The sequence below is a fragment of the Hemiscyllium ocellatum genome, chromosome 13 (assembly GCF_020745735.1).
Source record: "Hemiscyllium ocellatum isolate sHemOce1 chromosome 13, sHemOce1.pat.X.cur, whole genome shotgun sequence".
In the NCBI taxonomy this organism is placed as follows: Eukaryota; Metazoa; Chordata; class Chondrichthyes; order Orectolobiformes; family Hemiscylliidae; genus Hemiscyllium; species Hemiscyllium ocellatum.
Window position 1 is genome coordinate 67,382,273 of NC_083413.1, and position 15,582 is coordinate 67,397,854.

At 46.3% G+C, this 15,582-nt stretch overlaps 1 protein-coding gene across 3 annotated transcripts in view; it reads right to left on the minus strand.

Moving 5' to 3' along the window:
- The window catches only part of ppp2r3a (protein phosphatase 2, regulatory subunit B'', alpha), a 160,985-nt gene that overhangs the window by 27,450 nt on the left and 117,953 nt on the right, over window positions 1-15,582 (minus strand). For all 3 annotated transcript variants that reach the window (XM_060834272.1, XM_060834274.1, XM_060834275.1), the window contains exons 5-6: window positions 6,660-6,734; window positions 3,004-3,090 (exon numbers count right to left, since the gene is read on the minus strand). In XM_060834272.1, coding sequence (XP_060690255.1) covers window positions 3,004-3,090; window positions 6,660-6,734 — 162 coding nt within the window. The remainder of the gene's footprint in view (window positions 1-3,003; window positions 3,091-6,659; window positions 6,735-15,582) is intronic.

Below are 15,582 nucleotides of genomic sequence, written 5' to 3' on the forward strand. Positions count from 1 at the left end.
AGGGATGACAAAAAAGCAGGAAACTACTAGCCAATTAGTTTTAACATCTATACTGGAAAAGTGTTAGAAGCTATTATTAAACAAGTTATAGCAGGACCACTAAATTAAGTTCAAGATAATCAGTCAATATGGTTTTGTGAAGGGGAATTCACGTTTATCAAATCTATTGAAGCTCTTTGAGGAAGTCACATGTGCTGGAGATGAAAGGTAACCAGTGAGTTTACTGTGTATAGATTTCCAGAATATCCTCATGTCTCATTAAAGGGCATTGTGGAAAATAAAATTCCACGGTATAGAGTGTATCATATTGGCATGACTTGGAGGTGCAGGTCTTGGACTGGGGTGGACAAAATTAAAAATCACACAACACCAGCTTATAGTCCAACAGATTTATTTGGAAACACTAGCTTTTGGAGCGCTGCTCCTTCATCAGGTGGTTGACATATTGCCATAAATGGTAGATTGGTTTGCTAACCAAAACCACAAGCAGAGGGTAGGCATATTTTTCAACCTGGCAACACATAATAAGTGGTGTGCCACAAGGGTTAGTGCTGGGACATCAACTGTTTGAAATTTAAATAAATGATTTGGATAAAGGGATGGAAGGTACTGTTGTCAAATTTGTTGAAGACACAAAGATAGGTAGAAAAATAAGTTGTGACGAGGACACAAAGGAGCATAAAGATATAGTTAGGTTATGCAAGTGGACAAAGATCGAGCAAATGGAGTATAATGTTGAAAGATGTGAAACTGTCCACCTTGGAGGGAAGAATAGAATGACATTTCATCTAAACAGTGAGAGATTGCAAAGCTCAGAGGATATCTCAGAGAAACCGCAAAGGATTCATAGGCAGGTACCACAAATAATTCAGAAAGCTTACAGAATGTTATCATTTATCATGAGGAGAATTTAACACAAAATTAGGCAGGATATTCTTCAGTTACACAGGGTAACGGGGAGACTCTATCTGGAGTTCTGTGTACTTCTTATTTAAGGAAACATACAAATGCAACTCAGAGCAGGCTTACCAGACTGTTATTTGAAATGAGTGGATTGATTATGAGGGAGTTAGATTAACTAGGCTTGTAACTGCTGGCGTTTAGAAGACCAAGAGGTGAAGAGACTTGAGTGAAGCAGAATCTCACCACTTTGGTAGATAAATGTGGGTCAGGACCCCGATGGTGCCTGAAGTTCACCTGCCTGCAATGATCTTCCTGGAGGTAGTCAATTAACAGATCTGGGGGTTCTGTCCAATGAGAGGCATGGGCAAGCAATATAACTGGGAAAACCAATTGGAATGCCTGAGGCAGCATTCAGTTGGCAGCCACACCTCAATATGGAGGTGCCCCCACAGGATTGAAAAATTGGAGTATGTATGGCCATTGCTGCCAAGCTGTCACTGTGGATGGCGTCAGAGAATGGGCTACGTTCACCACTGTAGCATTTGGTACCTTGAGCTCCTGTAGTCAGGGGAAAGATGGGGTGCTGTTTAAGGGGACCTCACAGATTCTAAATTCTCACCAGAGGACCACCTCCAGGAATCTGAGTGGCATCCTCTTCAGTGATGGACCCATCCACTGGTGCCAAGATTCCAACAGCATTGCCACTTGCCTGTGGGAAGGGAACTTTATTGCTTGTAATTCACAATCGATATCGGGTGGGCAGGTGGCCATTTCGCCTTTGCCTCTGAACAATTTTCTTGGAAGTGGACGTTGCTGTGACACATTTTCTGAAAATCTGCATCTCCTACCCTGCTCCGCTTTCAAAGCCGCTCCCATTGCCTGATAAAATTCCGAACAACAGTAGTCATTCTGTTGTTCGCTAAAATTCCACTACTACCTCTCTTGTCAGCTCACACCAGGAGGTTTGTGGACAAGCAAGTTTTAAAATCAAAATCTCTGTGAACAATTCCAACGAACAGGACTGGCCATGAGATTCACTGTTACTGCAGAATCTCACCCAACATAGAGAATCTGAATTGTCAGAGTGCATGAAGATCTTAAAACTCAATTATCCCACACTATTATTAGATAAGACAGTGGTTGTGAGGAGCAGTGGGTACCACTGAATCTGTGTTCAAGTTCCACTCTAGGATTTGATGGCCATGGAAGGTATGCTTGTAACTGGCTAAACAGTTTTGACTACCAATCTATAAATTTTTTTGATAGGCCTTTCACAGAAAGTGTGCGTGAACGTCTCCTGCCAGCTATACTTGATGTGCAGTGACAACCTCAAGTTACAGACTCTGGTAGCATGCTGGTGACTCTCTCCCAGAAAAAGCCTAGCTACGAAAAGAGATGCAAGTACCTGTTTTGACTCCCTCACACGCCTCTGCGTGTAAGAACAGAAAAAAAGAATGTGGACAGTAAAGATGCATATCCAGTGCTGACTTCGGCAGTGAGAGCCTTTGTAAGCATAAGGCTATAATGATTCTAATTGCAACCATGCAGAAGTAGCAAAAGGTAACTTAATATTGAGGAACATGTTCTTCATGACCTACGTATCAAGTTAGGAATAGGATGAAAGGTTTAAAGGACATCTTAGACATATTGGATCAAAAGCTGCAAGTTGTCAGAACCGCTGCATTGTCAAAATATAACTAGGTAAATTGCAACATTAGAATGATATCCTTGAGTTTGGTTTTGTCTTTTTTATTTTAGTTTGATAAGTTTTAATTAATATTACGACCATGTTTGGATAAATGTAGCTGGGTTCACGCTCGGGACAGTTGCATTTAGTCAATGGAAGGATTAGAGTTGATATAATAAATGTCGAATTAATTTTTAATTCAAAGAATTTGCTAATGCCATTGGAGGAGTCTTGTGGAAGAAAATTGTGTATTTCTACATCTCCTTTGCTATGAAATCTTTAAATACATTGGTAGAATTTGATGCGCTCAACTCATAATTTTTTGTTTCTGACCTCTACAATTAACAGCATGTTGGACAGTCTGAGATAAATCATGACTGATTTCTGTGGCCTTTGGCAGAGGATGTACATACTTGTAGGAAGTTGCTTTTCCTCAGCTCTGTCAGAGTTATCTTGCCAGACCAGGATCTGTTGACTGTGTAGAATATTCTCTGTATGACCTATGGAAGTAAACAGTAGGTAAACCATAAATCAACCTCATGATAAAACCATATACAAATCAGACAGATCCTATTACCAGGAAATAAGAGAAAGGGCAAATTGGCAGCATGGTTACATGCCACAGTTTGTAGACAGATGTCCTATAAAACTGACAGCATAGTCTTGCCAACCTCACACGTCATTCAATATGTGTGGCCTCCAAAGAGAAATTACCATTCTATTTTAAATCACCTCACTATGACTTGTGAACAAACAGTGGGATTAACATTATTCACACATCAAGAAACCAAATGACAAACTACGTACCTAATATGGAGAGTCACAGGATAGAGATCACCTTCAAGCACTCTCACTCTTTCCATGACCTGATAATTGAGAAATCCTTGCCACTTACTCATCATACACAACTGGTTACTGTTGTCAGTCCTTTTCTTTTTTGGGTCTAGTCATGCGGATCTCTTTTTTTGATGCTAGGAATTCAAAATCCTTCCACCTTTCTACGACTGGGATTGGTTTGTTGTATCAGCGAGGTGCATTTATTTACATATTACTGCATATTTGGAAGCATCTTTAACATTTGGGGGAAACAATACAGTGGACAAAGAAACAATTTTTAATTAGTCTTGCTGCTACAAATCCGTGTAAGGGTGAGAAAAACAAAGAGAGAGAGAGAGAAAAAAACAGGCATTCACTATTTCCAAAAGCTGTGTGGTCAACTCCTTATGGCCTGCATTGTTGAGAGGGGCAAGTTAAAAATCTGCAGTGATAACTTTGACCGATAATTAAGATGTGGAAACCATTGGGCCATTTAGCAGTGAAGCGTAAGGTTTAAAAAAAAATGTAAAAGTCCCAACCTTTGATTCATTCTAGCCAAATGTGAAATCTTCTGAGCTTGGTTCAGAAATCTTCTGGAATTAAACTGAAATGTGTCAGTTACCTTCCCCCCCACTCCGACATGCCTCCAAAGTTATTCACCACAAATGGTACTCCACAATAGCACTGTGTACTAACTAAGTTAAAGTGGATGGGAAATAAGATTTGGCAATGGCAATTCATAAATAGTTATACTTGAGTTAATTCCATGGAATGCCATTAATGTGACCTGCATTCATCAGCAATAGTCATCTGTATAAAAGTTGGACAGAGACAGAGTGCAGACCAAATGGACAGTTCAACGAAGAATTATTATTTATGGGAGGCAGGGCTTGGACGAAATTTAATTTTTAACCTTCAGAGAATCTTGGAAGGGTAGATTACTTGGAACAATGTTAGTTTAAACAATATATGTCTTGAACTCGTGATAAATTATCGAATCCCAATATACTCAAGATGCAGCAAAATATTTTACTGATTTAGGAAATGTCATGGAAAATAATCAGAATAATAGTACGGAAAAATAATATTGGTTATCTCTCTCTAACAACTGTGACTAAGTGACTTTCTGTAGAGCAATAATTAACACAGGACTCTGTTCAACAGTTGCATTTAACATTGGCTGTGTGTACCTATTATGGGTAAATATCTTCTCTCTCTTCTTGCGGGCCCACGGATGTAAGTATCCTGTGAAAAAACATTAAACTGGCCACAACTGGACTATTGTGTTTAATTCTGGGTAGCACACGTTAGAAAAAAACATGAAGGCTTTCAGAATGTAAAGCAGAGATTTAAGAAAATTATCCCAAAGGATGAAGATTCATTGGTGGATCAGACGTCCCTGAATTGCTCTCCTTAGAGCAGAGAATGTTGAAAGGAAGTTTGATACCTGTGTTCAAAACCATGTGCATCTGGATAAAGCAGATAGAGAGAAACTGTTTTGCTTGGAGGAAGTGTTGAGAATCAGAGAACATAGATTAGCAAAAGAATTAAAGGAAATATGAAGAAATTTTAAAAATGAGCTGGAGAAACTCAGCAGGTCTGGAAGCATCCCTGGAGAGAGAAAAAGAATAATATTTCGAGACCAATATGACTTGTCTTCAGAACAGGGAAGGAATGTGATAATGATATGTAGGAAAACCTCTTTAGGCAGCAAGAGAGATTACATTAGATTCCCTACCATGCGGAAACAGACCCTTTGGCCCAACAAGTCCACATCAAATCTCCGAAGAGCAACCCACCCAGATCCATTTCCTCCAACTAATGCACCTAACACTATTGGCAATTTAGAATGGCCAATTCACCTGACTGGCACATCTTTGGACTGTGGGAGGAAACTGGAGCACCTGGAGGAAAGCCACGCAGATCCAGAGAGAATGTGCAAACTCCACACAGACATTCATCCAAGGTTGGAATTGAACCTGGGTCCCTGGCGCTGTGAGGCAGCAGTGCTAACCACTGAGCCACCGTGCCGGTTAAGATTCAGAATGTACTGCTTCTCATCGGGGAAACAGACAAGGGCATGAAAGGAAAAAAAAAATACAGGGCGACATGGAAAGAGCAGGTGTCCAAAACCTGAAATGCTCTTGCAGAGGGCCTGCAGAAACCAAATGGGCTGAATGGTTTTCTATTTTACTGTGACCTTTCTACAATCTCTCCTGATCAAGGGCATAACGTGGGCAGTTGAGTGAAAACTGGGATCCTATTGAGTTGCTGTTTGAATTTGTACCACTAGTGCATTTTCCTTTGGATCCACAATGAGAGACTGAACTTACACTCATGGCAACGTGTCAACCAAAGGAAAATATTGCCCATTTAAAAAATTAAAATGGCTGTGTCTTTGGACAGGAGACACACATATTGGAAGTGTGAATCTCAACCGCAAACTCTCTCTCTTTCCAGGCACGAGAGGGTCAAGTGTCCCTGACACTGGCAATGTTCCAGTTTTGCTATCTTGAGGGCACTTGGGACTACTCTCATAAGAATTCCTGCGGATGTCACAGAAACAGATTTAAAAGTGCCAGCATCACTATGTCGTCATTTTCACCAAGTTTGCGAGCAAGGGTCACAAAGTGATGGAAAACTACTTGAACCACTGTGTCGAAGTTCACACACTAAAACTGAATAGCCCATCAGTAAATGCATGTGGACTGTCCACCCTTAAAAGTCCACACATGCAGAAATGCTTGAGAAGCTATTCCTGACTAATATCTCCTCGTTGAATCATTAATATTCCTTTTAAATCTCTCTGAAAAATGACATGGAAACTCACGCCAGGTTGTTTCCAAAATATTGACTAACTGTATTGTAAAGTGACAGGAGATGTTTTTAAAAAACCCATCAGCTAGACTTCAGCATGCAGGAACTATTTCACAACTGTCTGTTCTAGTGGTTGATTCCAAAACCTTCCTGTATGGAGATAGAGGGATAATCCACTACAAACACTGCCACTTTTTTCAGAAGATTAGTGTCCAATATCCAAAGATATCAAAGCATTACCATTGTTGAAAACTACTTTTTAAATCGGGATATGGGAACAGAAATAAATTTAAGGAATTTGACAAGATAATTGCGAGACAGAGAGATGCCTGATGATCCTGGGATTCCAGATTCCCACAAGGACTTCCCTCCGGTGTAGGGGGTCCCAGCTTGAAGCCTACGATTATTACATGCTACCTCTCCAACCTGATCTTACCGTGGTAATGTAGCGTGAATGGAATTCTGGTGCATCCTTTAAAAACGTTAGACCTGGATGTGTATCCACGATATCCTGGGGAAGATATTTTAAAAAATGGAGTTAGTCTTTAGACCTGGAGATGGTTCACCTGGAAACATTACCACTGCCTTCATTTGGCATTGTGCAGATGAAGACCCCAGGCCACAGCACAGGAGAAGAGGGAGGAGTAGGCCAGTGAGTTACCCTTGTTTGCTCCTCTACAGCTGACCTGCATCTCAATTTAATTATTTGCCCTTGTTCCTTACCTCTTGACATCTTCAACAGATAAAAATCTAGTGACTTGAGTTATGAAAGCTCCAGTTAACCCTGTATTAATTTGTGGGAACAAGAGTTCTGTATTCCTGACCCCACCTGTTGAAGAGGTGCTCCTGACTGAACTAGCTCTCACTTCAGGTTCTCTTTCTTTCCCCACCAGAAAGACCAGGTCATTCACATCTATACAATTGAAGCCTTAAAACCATCTCAACTGGGATCAGTGACTGTGTTCAAGATTGTTCTGGAGCAGAAGGCTTTCCATTGGTTTAGACAGAAGTTGTAGAAAGAGAATTTGTGAACCATGACGTCCGTCCCAAAATCATTGCAAAAGTTTCACAGCCAGGGATTTGACAAATTGCTATTCATTTTTCAGTGCATGACATTCTATTGGTGTGAAGTCACGTGAATTAAATATCATTGATCAGATATCTCAGAGGATTAGAACAATATTTAAAATTACTAAATTGCTCCTGATAATATCTACAGAGAAGCACAGACTTCATCAATAGATACTGAGTAAATAAGGTGGATTTTAGGATTACATTTTTTGTTACTGCTCTACATATCGAGCCTTTTGATTTCTGGGTTGTGCTCACAAGCTATCTAGCCTGAAAATTCTGTAGGCTTTTGAAGGGAGTATTAGAGCTGGTCTGGAATCAAATCCTTGAATGCAGAAGTTTAAATCTTTGAAGTAGGTACTCTGAAGTGGAGAGGTTTGCTTCGAAAGGACAATTCTGAAGTATAATCAAGCAAATGTTGCGCAAAATATTTGCACTGCCTGTCAGGGTTGTATGGTATCCTCTGCCTTGATGCTCCTATTAGTAGTAATTTTCAGGAGATTCTTGGCAAAAAGACAGTGGATTAATGACACACCCTAAGGTGCACCAGTCCTCTGATTCCCCACAACTTCTGTTGGAATAGAACATAGAAAAGTACAGCACAGAACAGGTCCTTTGGCCCGCGATGTTGTGCCAAGATTTAATCCTAAATTAAAATATAGTAACTTAACCTACGCACCCCTCAACTCACTGCTATCCATGTGCATGTCCAGCAGTCGCTTAAATGTCCCCAATGACTTCACTTCCACCATCTCAGCTGGCAATGTATTCACAACTCTTTGCATAAATAACCTACCTCTGACATCTCCTTTATACCTTCCTCCTAATATCTTCAAACTGACTTCTCGTGCCAGTCAATTCTGCCCTGGGGAAAAGTCTCTGACTATTGACTCTATCTATTCCTCTCATTATTTTGTACAGCTTGATCAGGTCTCCTTTCTTCCTCCTTCTCTCCAGAGAGAAAAGTCTGAGCTTATTCAACCATTCTTCATAAGGCAAGCCCTCCAGTCCAGGCAGCATCCTGGTAAACCTTCTTTGCACCCTCTCCAAAGTCTCTGTATCTTTCCGATAGTAGGGCAACCAGAACTGGACACAACATTCCAAGTGTGGTCTCACCAAGGACTTGTAGAGCTGCAGCAAAACCTCACAGCTCTTAAACTCCAGCCCCTGGTTAATGAAAGCCAAAATGCCATATGCTTTCTTAACAACCCTATCCACTTGGGTGGCAACTTTGAGGGATCTATGTACTTGCACACCTAGATCCCTCTGTTCCTCCTCACTGCAAAGAATCCTGTCTTTAATCCTATATTCAGCATTCGAGTTCGACCTTCCAAAATGCATCACTTCGCATTTATCCAGGTTGAACTCCATCTGCCATTTCTCAGCCCAGCTCTGCATCCTGTCTATGTCGTGCTGCAGCCTGCAGTAGCCCTCTATACTATCGACGGCACCTCCAACCTTTGTGTCATCTGCAAATTTACTAACTCACCCCTCAACCTCCTCATCCAAGTCATTTATAAAAACTACAAAGAGCAGAGGCCCAAGAATAGAGCCCTGCAAGCCCCCACTCAACACTGTCCTCCAGACAGAATACTTTCCATCTACAACCACTCTCTGCCTTCTGTCAGCCAGCCAATTCTGAATCCAGATAGCCAAATCTCCCTGTATCCCATCCTTTCTGACTTTATGAATGACTCTACCATGGGGATCCCTATCAAATGTCTTGCTGAAGTCCATACACACCACATCCACTGCTCGACCGTTGTCAACCTGTCTTGACACCTCCTCAAAGAACTTAAGATTTGTGAGGCATGACCTGCCCTTCACAAAGCCACGCTGACTGCCTTTAATCACACTATGCTTTGTCAAATAGTCATAAATCCTATCCCTCCGAATTCTTTCCAAAACTTTGCTGACCATTAATGTAAGACTGACTGGTCTGTAATTGCCAGGGAGTGCCCTATTACCCTTCTTGAAAAGAGGAACAACATTTGCCTCCTTCCAATTCTCCGGTACGGGTCCTGTGGAGAGTGAGGGGGCAAATATCCTCGCCAGTGGCTTAGCAACATCCTTTCTCGCTTCCCGGAGCAGCCTAGGATAAATAATTTCGTTCTCGTGCCTCTGGCTATTCCATGCTTACCAACCCCAAATTGGAATCTGCAACTTTTTTCTATTTAATTAACCATGGTGCAAGGATACAATATGTAGAAATTGGGCCTTGTTGCTTCTGTTTACTGTATGAGGAAGGAACCAGCTCAGAAGCTCAACATCATCTGCCCAATCTGTATTGGTGCTACATTACAGGACAAGCTACCATGTCACTGCTGGTGAAGGTAAGAGAGTGCAGGCTGTATATTCTAATGACCGAAATCCAGGGCCCAATTTTGGGCATTCTGGCTGGGCCACCTAATCAGGACATTTTAACTTTGACTAGTTCCTTTATGTCTGAAATAATTACATGGAGGCCAGTATCCATCACCAAGTCACTCTGTATTTACACGTGCACCATACATGGACTCTGACCAGCTAATTCAGAGTTAGATCCTCGAGTAGTGAGAATCTCCTGTTTATATCTGTCAGTCAGGGCTCTCCAATTGAGTGCGGGGTTGTAAACCTGGCCTAATGAGATTCACCAAGCCAACTTCATTCCAACCACAACATTCCTCTCCTGCGGGATGTAGTCCGGGGATGTAAGCCTGTTCTTGTTGCCTTTCCAGGGAATGTTTCACCACAGGTCTGCTTCCTCCGACCCTGACTAGGACCAAGTGGCATGTGCTGCACTATAGCCTATCTCTTGTGCCTTGGAAGAAATTCCTCCTCTTCTTCAGGCACTAACAGCATAAAGGCTACGACATCAAGAGCAACCATCTCAGACTCTGAGATTTCTTCCATGCCAGATGGAGAGGGAAGAACCCACAGTTTTTTCTGATAATGTCACCATTAGGATGCTTGTAATTAGATATTTGGTTGCCATCTATAGTTGAATCCAAAATTTGCGTTCCAATCCAGATCTGTTTCCGAACGCTCCTCTTTGACAAATGAAATCATGGATTATTCTGACAGCATTTTCCACACAGCTTTATTTTTCTTCATTGCTGGGGCATTGGAATTACAGGCAAGGCTAATATTGTTTCCATTCCCACCTGTCCTTAAGGTGCTGCTACTGAATCAGTTCCATGAATCGCTGCAGCCTATCTAGTGTAAGGTATTCCCACAGCATAGATAGATAGGAAATTTGAGATTTTTAATGTATTGTTAATGTCAGAATAACAATATAATTCAGTCAAAAATCACATGATACCAGGTTCTAGTTCAAGATGTTTATTTGAAACAGCAAGATGTTGGAGCCCCCACTCCTTCCTCAGGCAGTTAGTGAGAGAGAATACATTGGACACAGAATTTATGAGTAAAAGATCAAAGGGTTACCTCACCAAGAGCTTCTCACCGCCTCCACTTCTCCCCTTCAAACAACTGTCAAACCTTAAACAGACCATTGTTCACACCAAACTACCCAGCCTTCAGGTCAACACAGACCACAACACTAGACAACCCTGTCATAGCCACCTCTGCAACACATGTTAAAGCACAGACAATGGATACCACTATTACCAGTGGGGACACCACCAATCTCACACATAGCAAGTACTCATGTGACTCAGCCAACAATGTTTATCTAATACACTGCAGACAAGGATGCCCTGAGGCATAGCACATTGGCAAGACCAAGCAGACACTACACACAATGGATGAATGAACAGCATGCAACAATCACCAGACAGGGATGTTCTCTCACTCATTCCCTCCCCTCATTCTCTCTCTCCCCCTCATGTGAACACACACACCTCCTCACTCTCTCCCCCTCACGCATGCCCCCTCTTAATCTCTCATTCCCTCACGTGTGCACACACCCCTTCTCACTCCCTCCCCCTCACGCGAAAGCACACCCTCTCACTCTCTCTCCATCACGCTTACGCACAACCCCCTTTCACACTCTCCATCACGCGAATGCACACTCCCTCTCACTTACTCTCTCTCCCTCCCTCCTTCATGCTCACACGCACCCCACTCACTCTTCATCATGTGCGTGCACACCCCCCTCACTCCTCTCTTTTACACACGCACACACCCTCTCTCCCTCAAATGCATGCACACCCTGCTCACTCTCTCCTTCACGCACATGCACACCCCTTCTCACACACCCCACATGCACCTCTCTCTCTCCCTCACACGTATGCACACCCCACTCACACTCTCACTTGCCTCTCACTCTCCCTCACGCGCACATACATCTCACTCTCTCCCTCACGTGCACACACACCCCTCCCACTCTCTCTCCCTCACGTGCGCACACACACTTCTCTCACACACTCTCCCTCATGCACACACACCTCCCTCACTCCCTTCCTCACGCACGCACCACCTCCTAACTTTCTCTCCCTCACACACACACACACACACCACCTCTCACTCTCTCTCACCCCTCACATGCTAACACACCTTCCCTCACTCTCTCCCCTCATGCATGCACACAACTCCCTTACTCTCTCCCCCTCATGCGCACACGCTCCCCACTCTCTCTCGCTCCCTCACACGCGCACACCCCTTTCACTTTCTCTCCCTCACTTCTCACGTTCCCTCACTTGAGCATGCACACACACTCCCTCTCACTCCCTCCCCTCATGCATGCACACAACTCCCTTACTCTCTCACCCTCACGTGCACACACATCCCCTCTCACTCAGTTACTCTCTCTCATGCGCTCACACCCCCCACTCTCTCTTACACACTCACACACACCCTCTCACTCACTCTCTCTAACACGCTCACACACCCCCTCAACTGCGCACGCACACACTCTCTCACTCATCCTCTCCCTCACGTGCTCACGCATCCCCTCTCACTCCATCTTCCCCTAATGCACATGCACACCCCCCTTACTCTCTCTCCCTCACGTGCTCACACACCCCTTTCACTCTCTCCCTCACATGCTCACACATCCCCTCTCACTCATGCTCTCTCTCATCCCCTCTCATTCCATCTTCCCTTAATGCACACGCACACATCTTACTCTCTCACTCACATGCACGCACACCCCTCTCACTCACTCTCCCCCTCACTTGAAGGCACATTCCCTCTTACTCTCTCCCCCTCATGCATATGAAAACTCTCTCCCTCCCTCATACACATGCATACGTACACTCTCTCCCCTTCATACACATGCACACCCCCACTCACTCTCTCTCCCCTTCACGTGCGCACATACCCCTCTCATTCTCTCACCGCCTCACGCGCACACAACTCCTTCACTCTCTCCTCTCCCCCTCACGTCACACACCCCTTCACTTTCTCTCACCCCCTCACGTCTCACAGCCCCTTCATTCTCTCTCTCCCCCTCACACCACACACCCACCTCACTCTCTCTCCCCCTTACATGCACAATACATCTTCCCCCTCACTCACTCCCTCAGGTGCACACACCCCTCTCATTCTCTCTTGCTCCTTCATAAGTGCAAACCCCTCTCACTTTCTCTCCCCCCCCCACATGCGCGCACCTTCCCTCGCTCCCTCTCACTCTCATGCGCACACAGACCCTGCTCACTCACTCACTCTCCCTCATGCGCGCACACACCCTCTCTCTCTCATTCTCCCAGACCTGCGCACGCACCCCCCTCTCAATCTCTCTCCCACACCCATACACCCCCCTCTCACTACCTCTCCCTCACGCGCTCACACACCACCTCTCACTCTCTTCATCACCTAAGCACACATTTTCTCACTCATCCTCTCTCCCTCACGTGCGCACACACACCCTTCTCACTCACGTGTGCACACATCCCCTCTCAATCTATCTTCCCCTAATGCACATGCACCCCCTCTTACTACTTCTCACACACACACGCACACCCCTCTCACTCACCCCATCTTGTGCTCGCACATTCCCTCTCACTCTCTCCCCCTCATACACATGCACACCCCCCTCACTCTCTCTCCTCTTCGTGTGCGCACATACCCCCTTCACTCACTCTCTCTCTCTCTCACTCGCAAACACCCCCTTCATTCTCTCTCCCCCTCTCACGCACACACCTCCTTTACTTTTTCTCTCTGCCTCATGCATGCACACCCCCTTCTCTATCTCCTCCTCACATGCACACACCCCCCTTCTCTATTTCCTCCTCACACACATGCACACCCCCCCCTTTCACGCGCACAAACCCCCCTTCTCTATCTCCTCCTCACACGCACGCACACACCCCCTTCACTCTCTCTCCCTTATGCGCATACACAGCCACCCCCCCACTCTCTTTCCCTCACATGTGCACATCCAATCACTCTCCCTCATCCATGCACATGCCCTCACTCTCTTCTTCACATGCACACACACCCTTCACTCTCTTTCTCACCCTAACACGCTAACACACATTCCCTCACTCTCTTCCCCCCCCGCACGTCACACACCCCTTTGCCTCTCTCTCTCTCTCTTCCCCTCACGTCACACACCCCTTCACACTCTCCCTTCCCCTCATGTCACACACCTCATGTGGGCGGCACGGTGGCACAGTAGTTTGCACTGCTGCCTCACAGCGCCTGAGACCCGGGTTCAATTCCCGACTCAGGCGACAGACTGTGTGGAGTTTGCACGTTCTCCCAGTGTCTGCGTGGGTTTCCTCCGGGTGCTCCGGTTTCCTCCCACAGTCCAAAGATGTGCAGGTCAGGTGAATTGGCCATTCTAAATTGCCCGTAGTGTTAGGTAAGGGGTAAATGTAGGGGTATGGATGGGTTGCGCTTTGGCGGGTCGCTGTGGACTTGTTGGGCCGAAGGGCCTGTTTCCACACTGTAAGTAATCTAATCTAACCCTGTCACTCTCTTCCCCCCCACCCTCACGTCACACACCCCCTTTCCTCTCTCTCCCCCTCACGTCACACACCCCCTTTCCTCTCTCTCCCCCTCACGTCACACCCCTTCCCTCTCTCTCTCCCCCTCGCGTCACACACCCCTTCCCCCCTCTCTCCCCCTCGCGTCACACACCCCTTCCCCCCTCTCTCCCCCTCACGTCACACACCCCTTCCCCCCTCTCTCCCCCTCACGTCACACACCCCTTCCCCCCCTCTCTCCCCCTCACGTCACACACCCCTTCCCCCCCTCTCTCCCCCTCACGTCACACACCCCTTCCCCCCCCTCTCGTCACACACCCCTTCCCCCCCTCTCTCTCCCCCTCACGTCACACACCCCTTCCCCCCCTCTCTCCCCCTCACGTCACACACCCCTTCCCCCTCACGTCACACACCCCTTCCCCCTCTCTCTCCCCCTCACGTCACACACCCCTTCCCCCTCTCTCTCCGCCTCACGTCACACACCCCTTCCCCCCTCTCTCCCCCCCTCACGTCACACACCCCTTCCCCCTCTCTCTCCCCCTCACGTCACACCCCTTCCCTCTCTCTCTTCCCCTCACGTCACACACCCCTTCCCCCCTCTCTCCCCCTCACGTCTCATCCCCCCCCTCTCTCCCCTTCACGTCACACCCCTTCCCTCTCTCTCTCTCCCCCTCACGTCACACCCCTTCCCTCTCTCTCTCCCCCTCACGTCACACCCCTTCCCTCTCTCTCTCTCTCCCCCTCACGTCTCACACCCCTTCCCTCTCTCCCCTCACTCACTCTCCATCACCCGCGCACATGCTCTCTCTCACTCACCCTCTCCCTCATGCGCACAGACAACCTCTGTCACTCACTCTCCCTCATGCGCATACGCACATCCTCCCTCACTCCCTCCCTCACGCACACACACAACCCCTCTTACTCTCTCCCTTGCTCGCACACAACCCCTCTCACTCTCTTCCCCCTCACACATATGCACATCCCCTCTCACTCTTTCTCACCCTACATGTGCACACGCATGCCCTCTTACTCTCTTTTCCCCTCATCCGTGAGTGCGCGCGCACACACACACATACCCTCTCTCCCTTTTGCGCACCCCCTCTCGCTCTCTTCTCCCTAATGCACTCGCCCTCTCACTCACTCTATCTCTCTCTACCTAATGCACATGCACACACATGCCCCCTCACTCAACCTCTCTCCCTCGCACGTGCCCACCTCGCTCTCTTTCCCTAATGTATACACGCATGCATGCCCTCTCTCACTCACCCTCTCTCCCTCACACGCACCTCGTCTCGCTCTCTCTTCCTGTAATGCGTGCGCCCTTCATTCTCTCGCTCTCGCCCCCTTCACATACTCTCCCTCGCCACTTTCACACTCTCGCTCTCTCCTGCGCCCCCTTCACTCTCTCGCTCACAC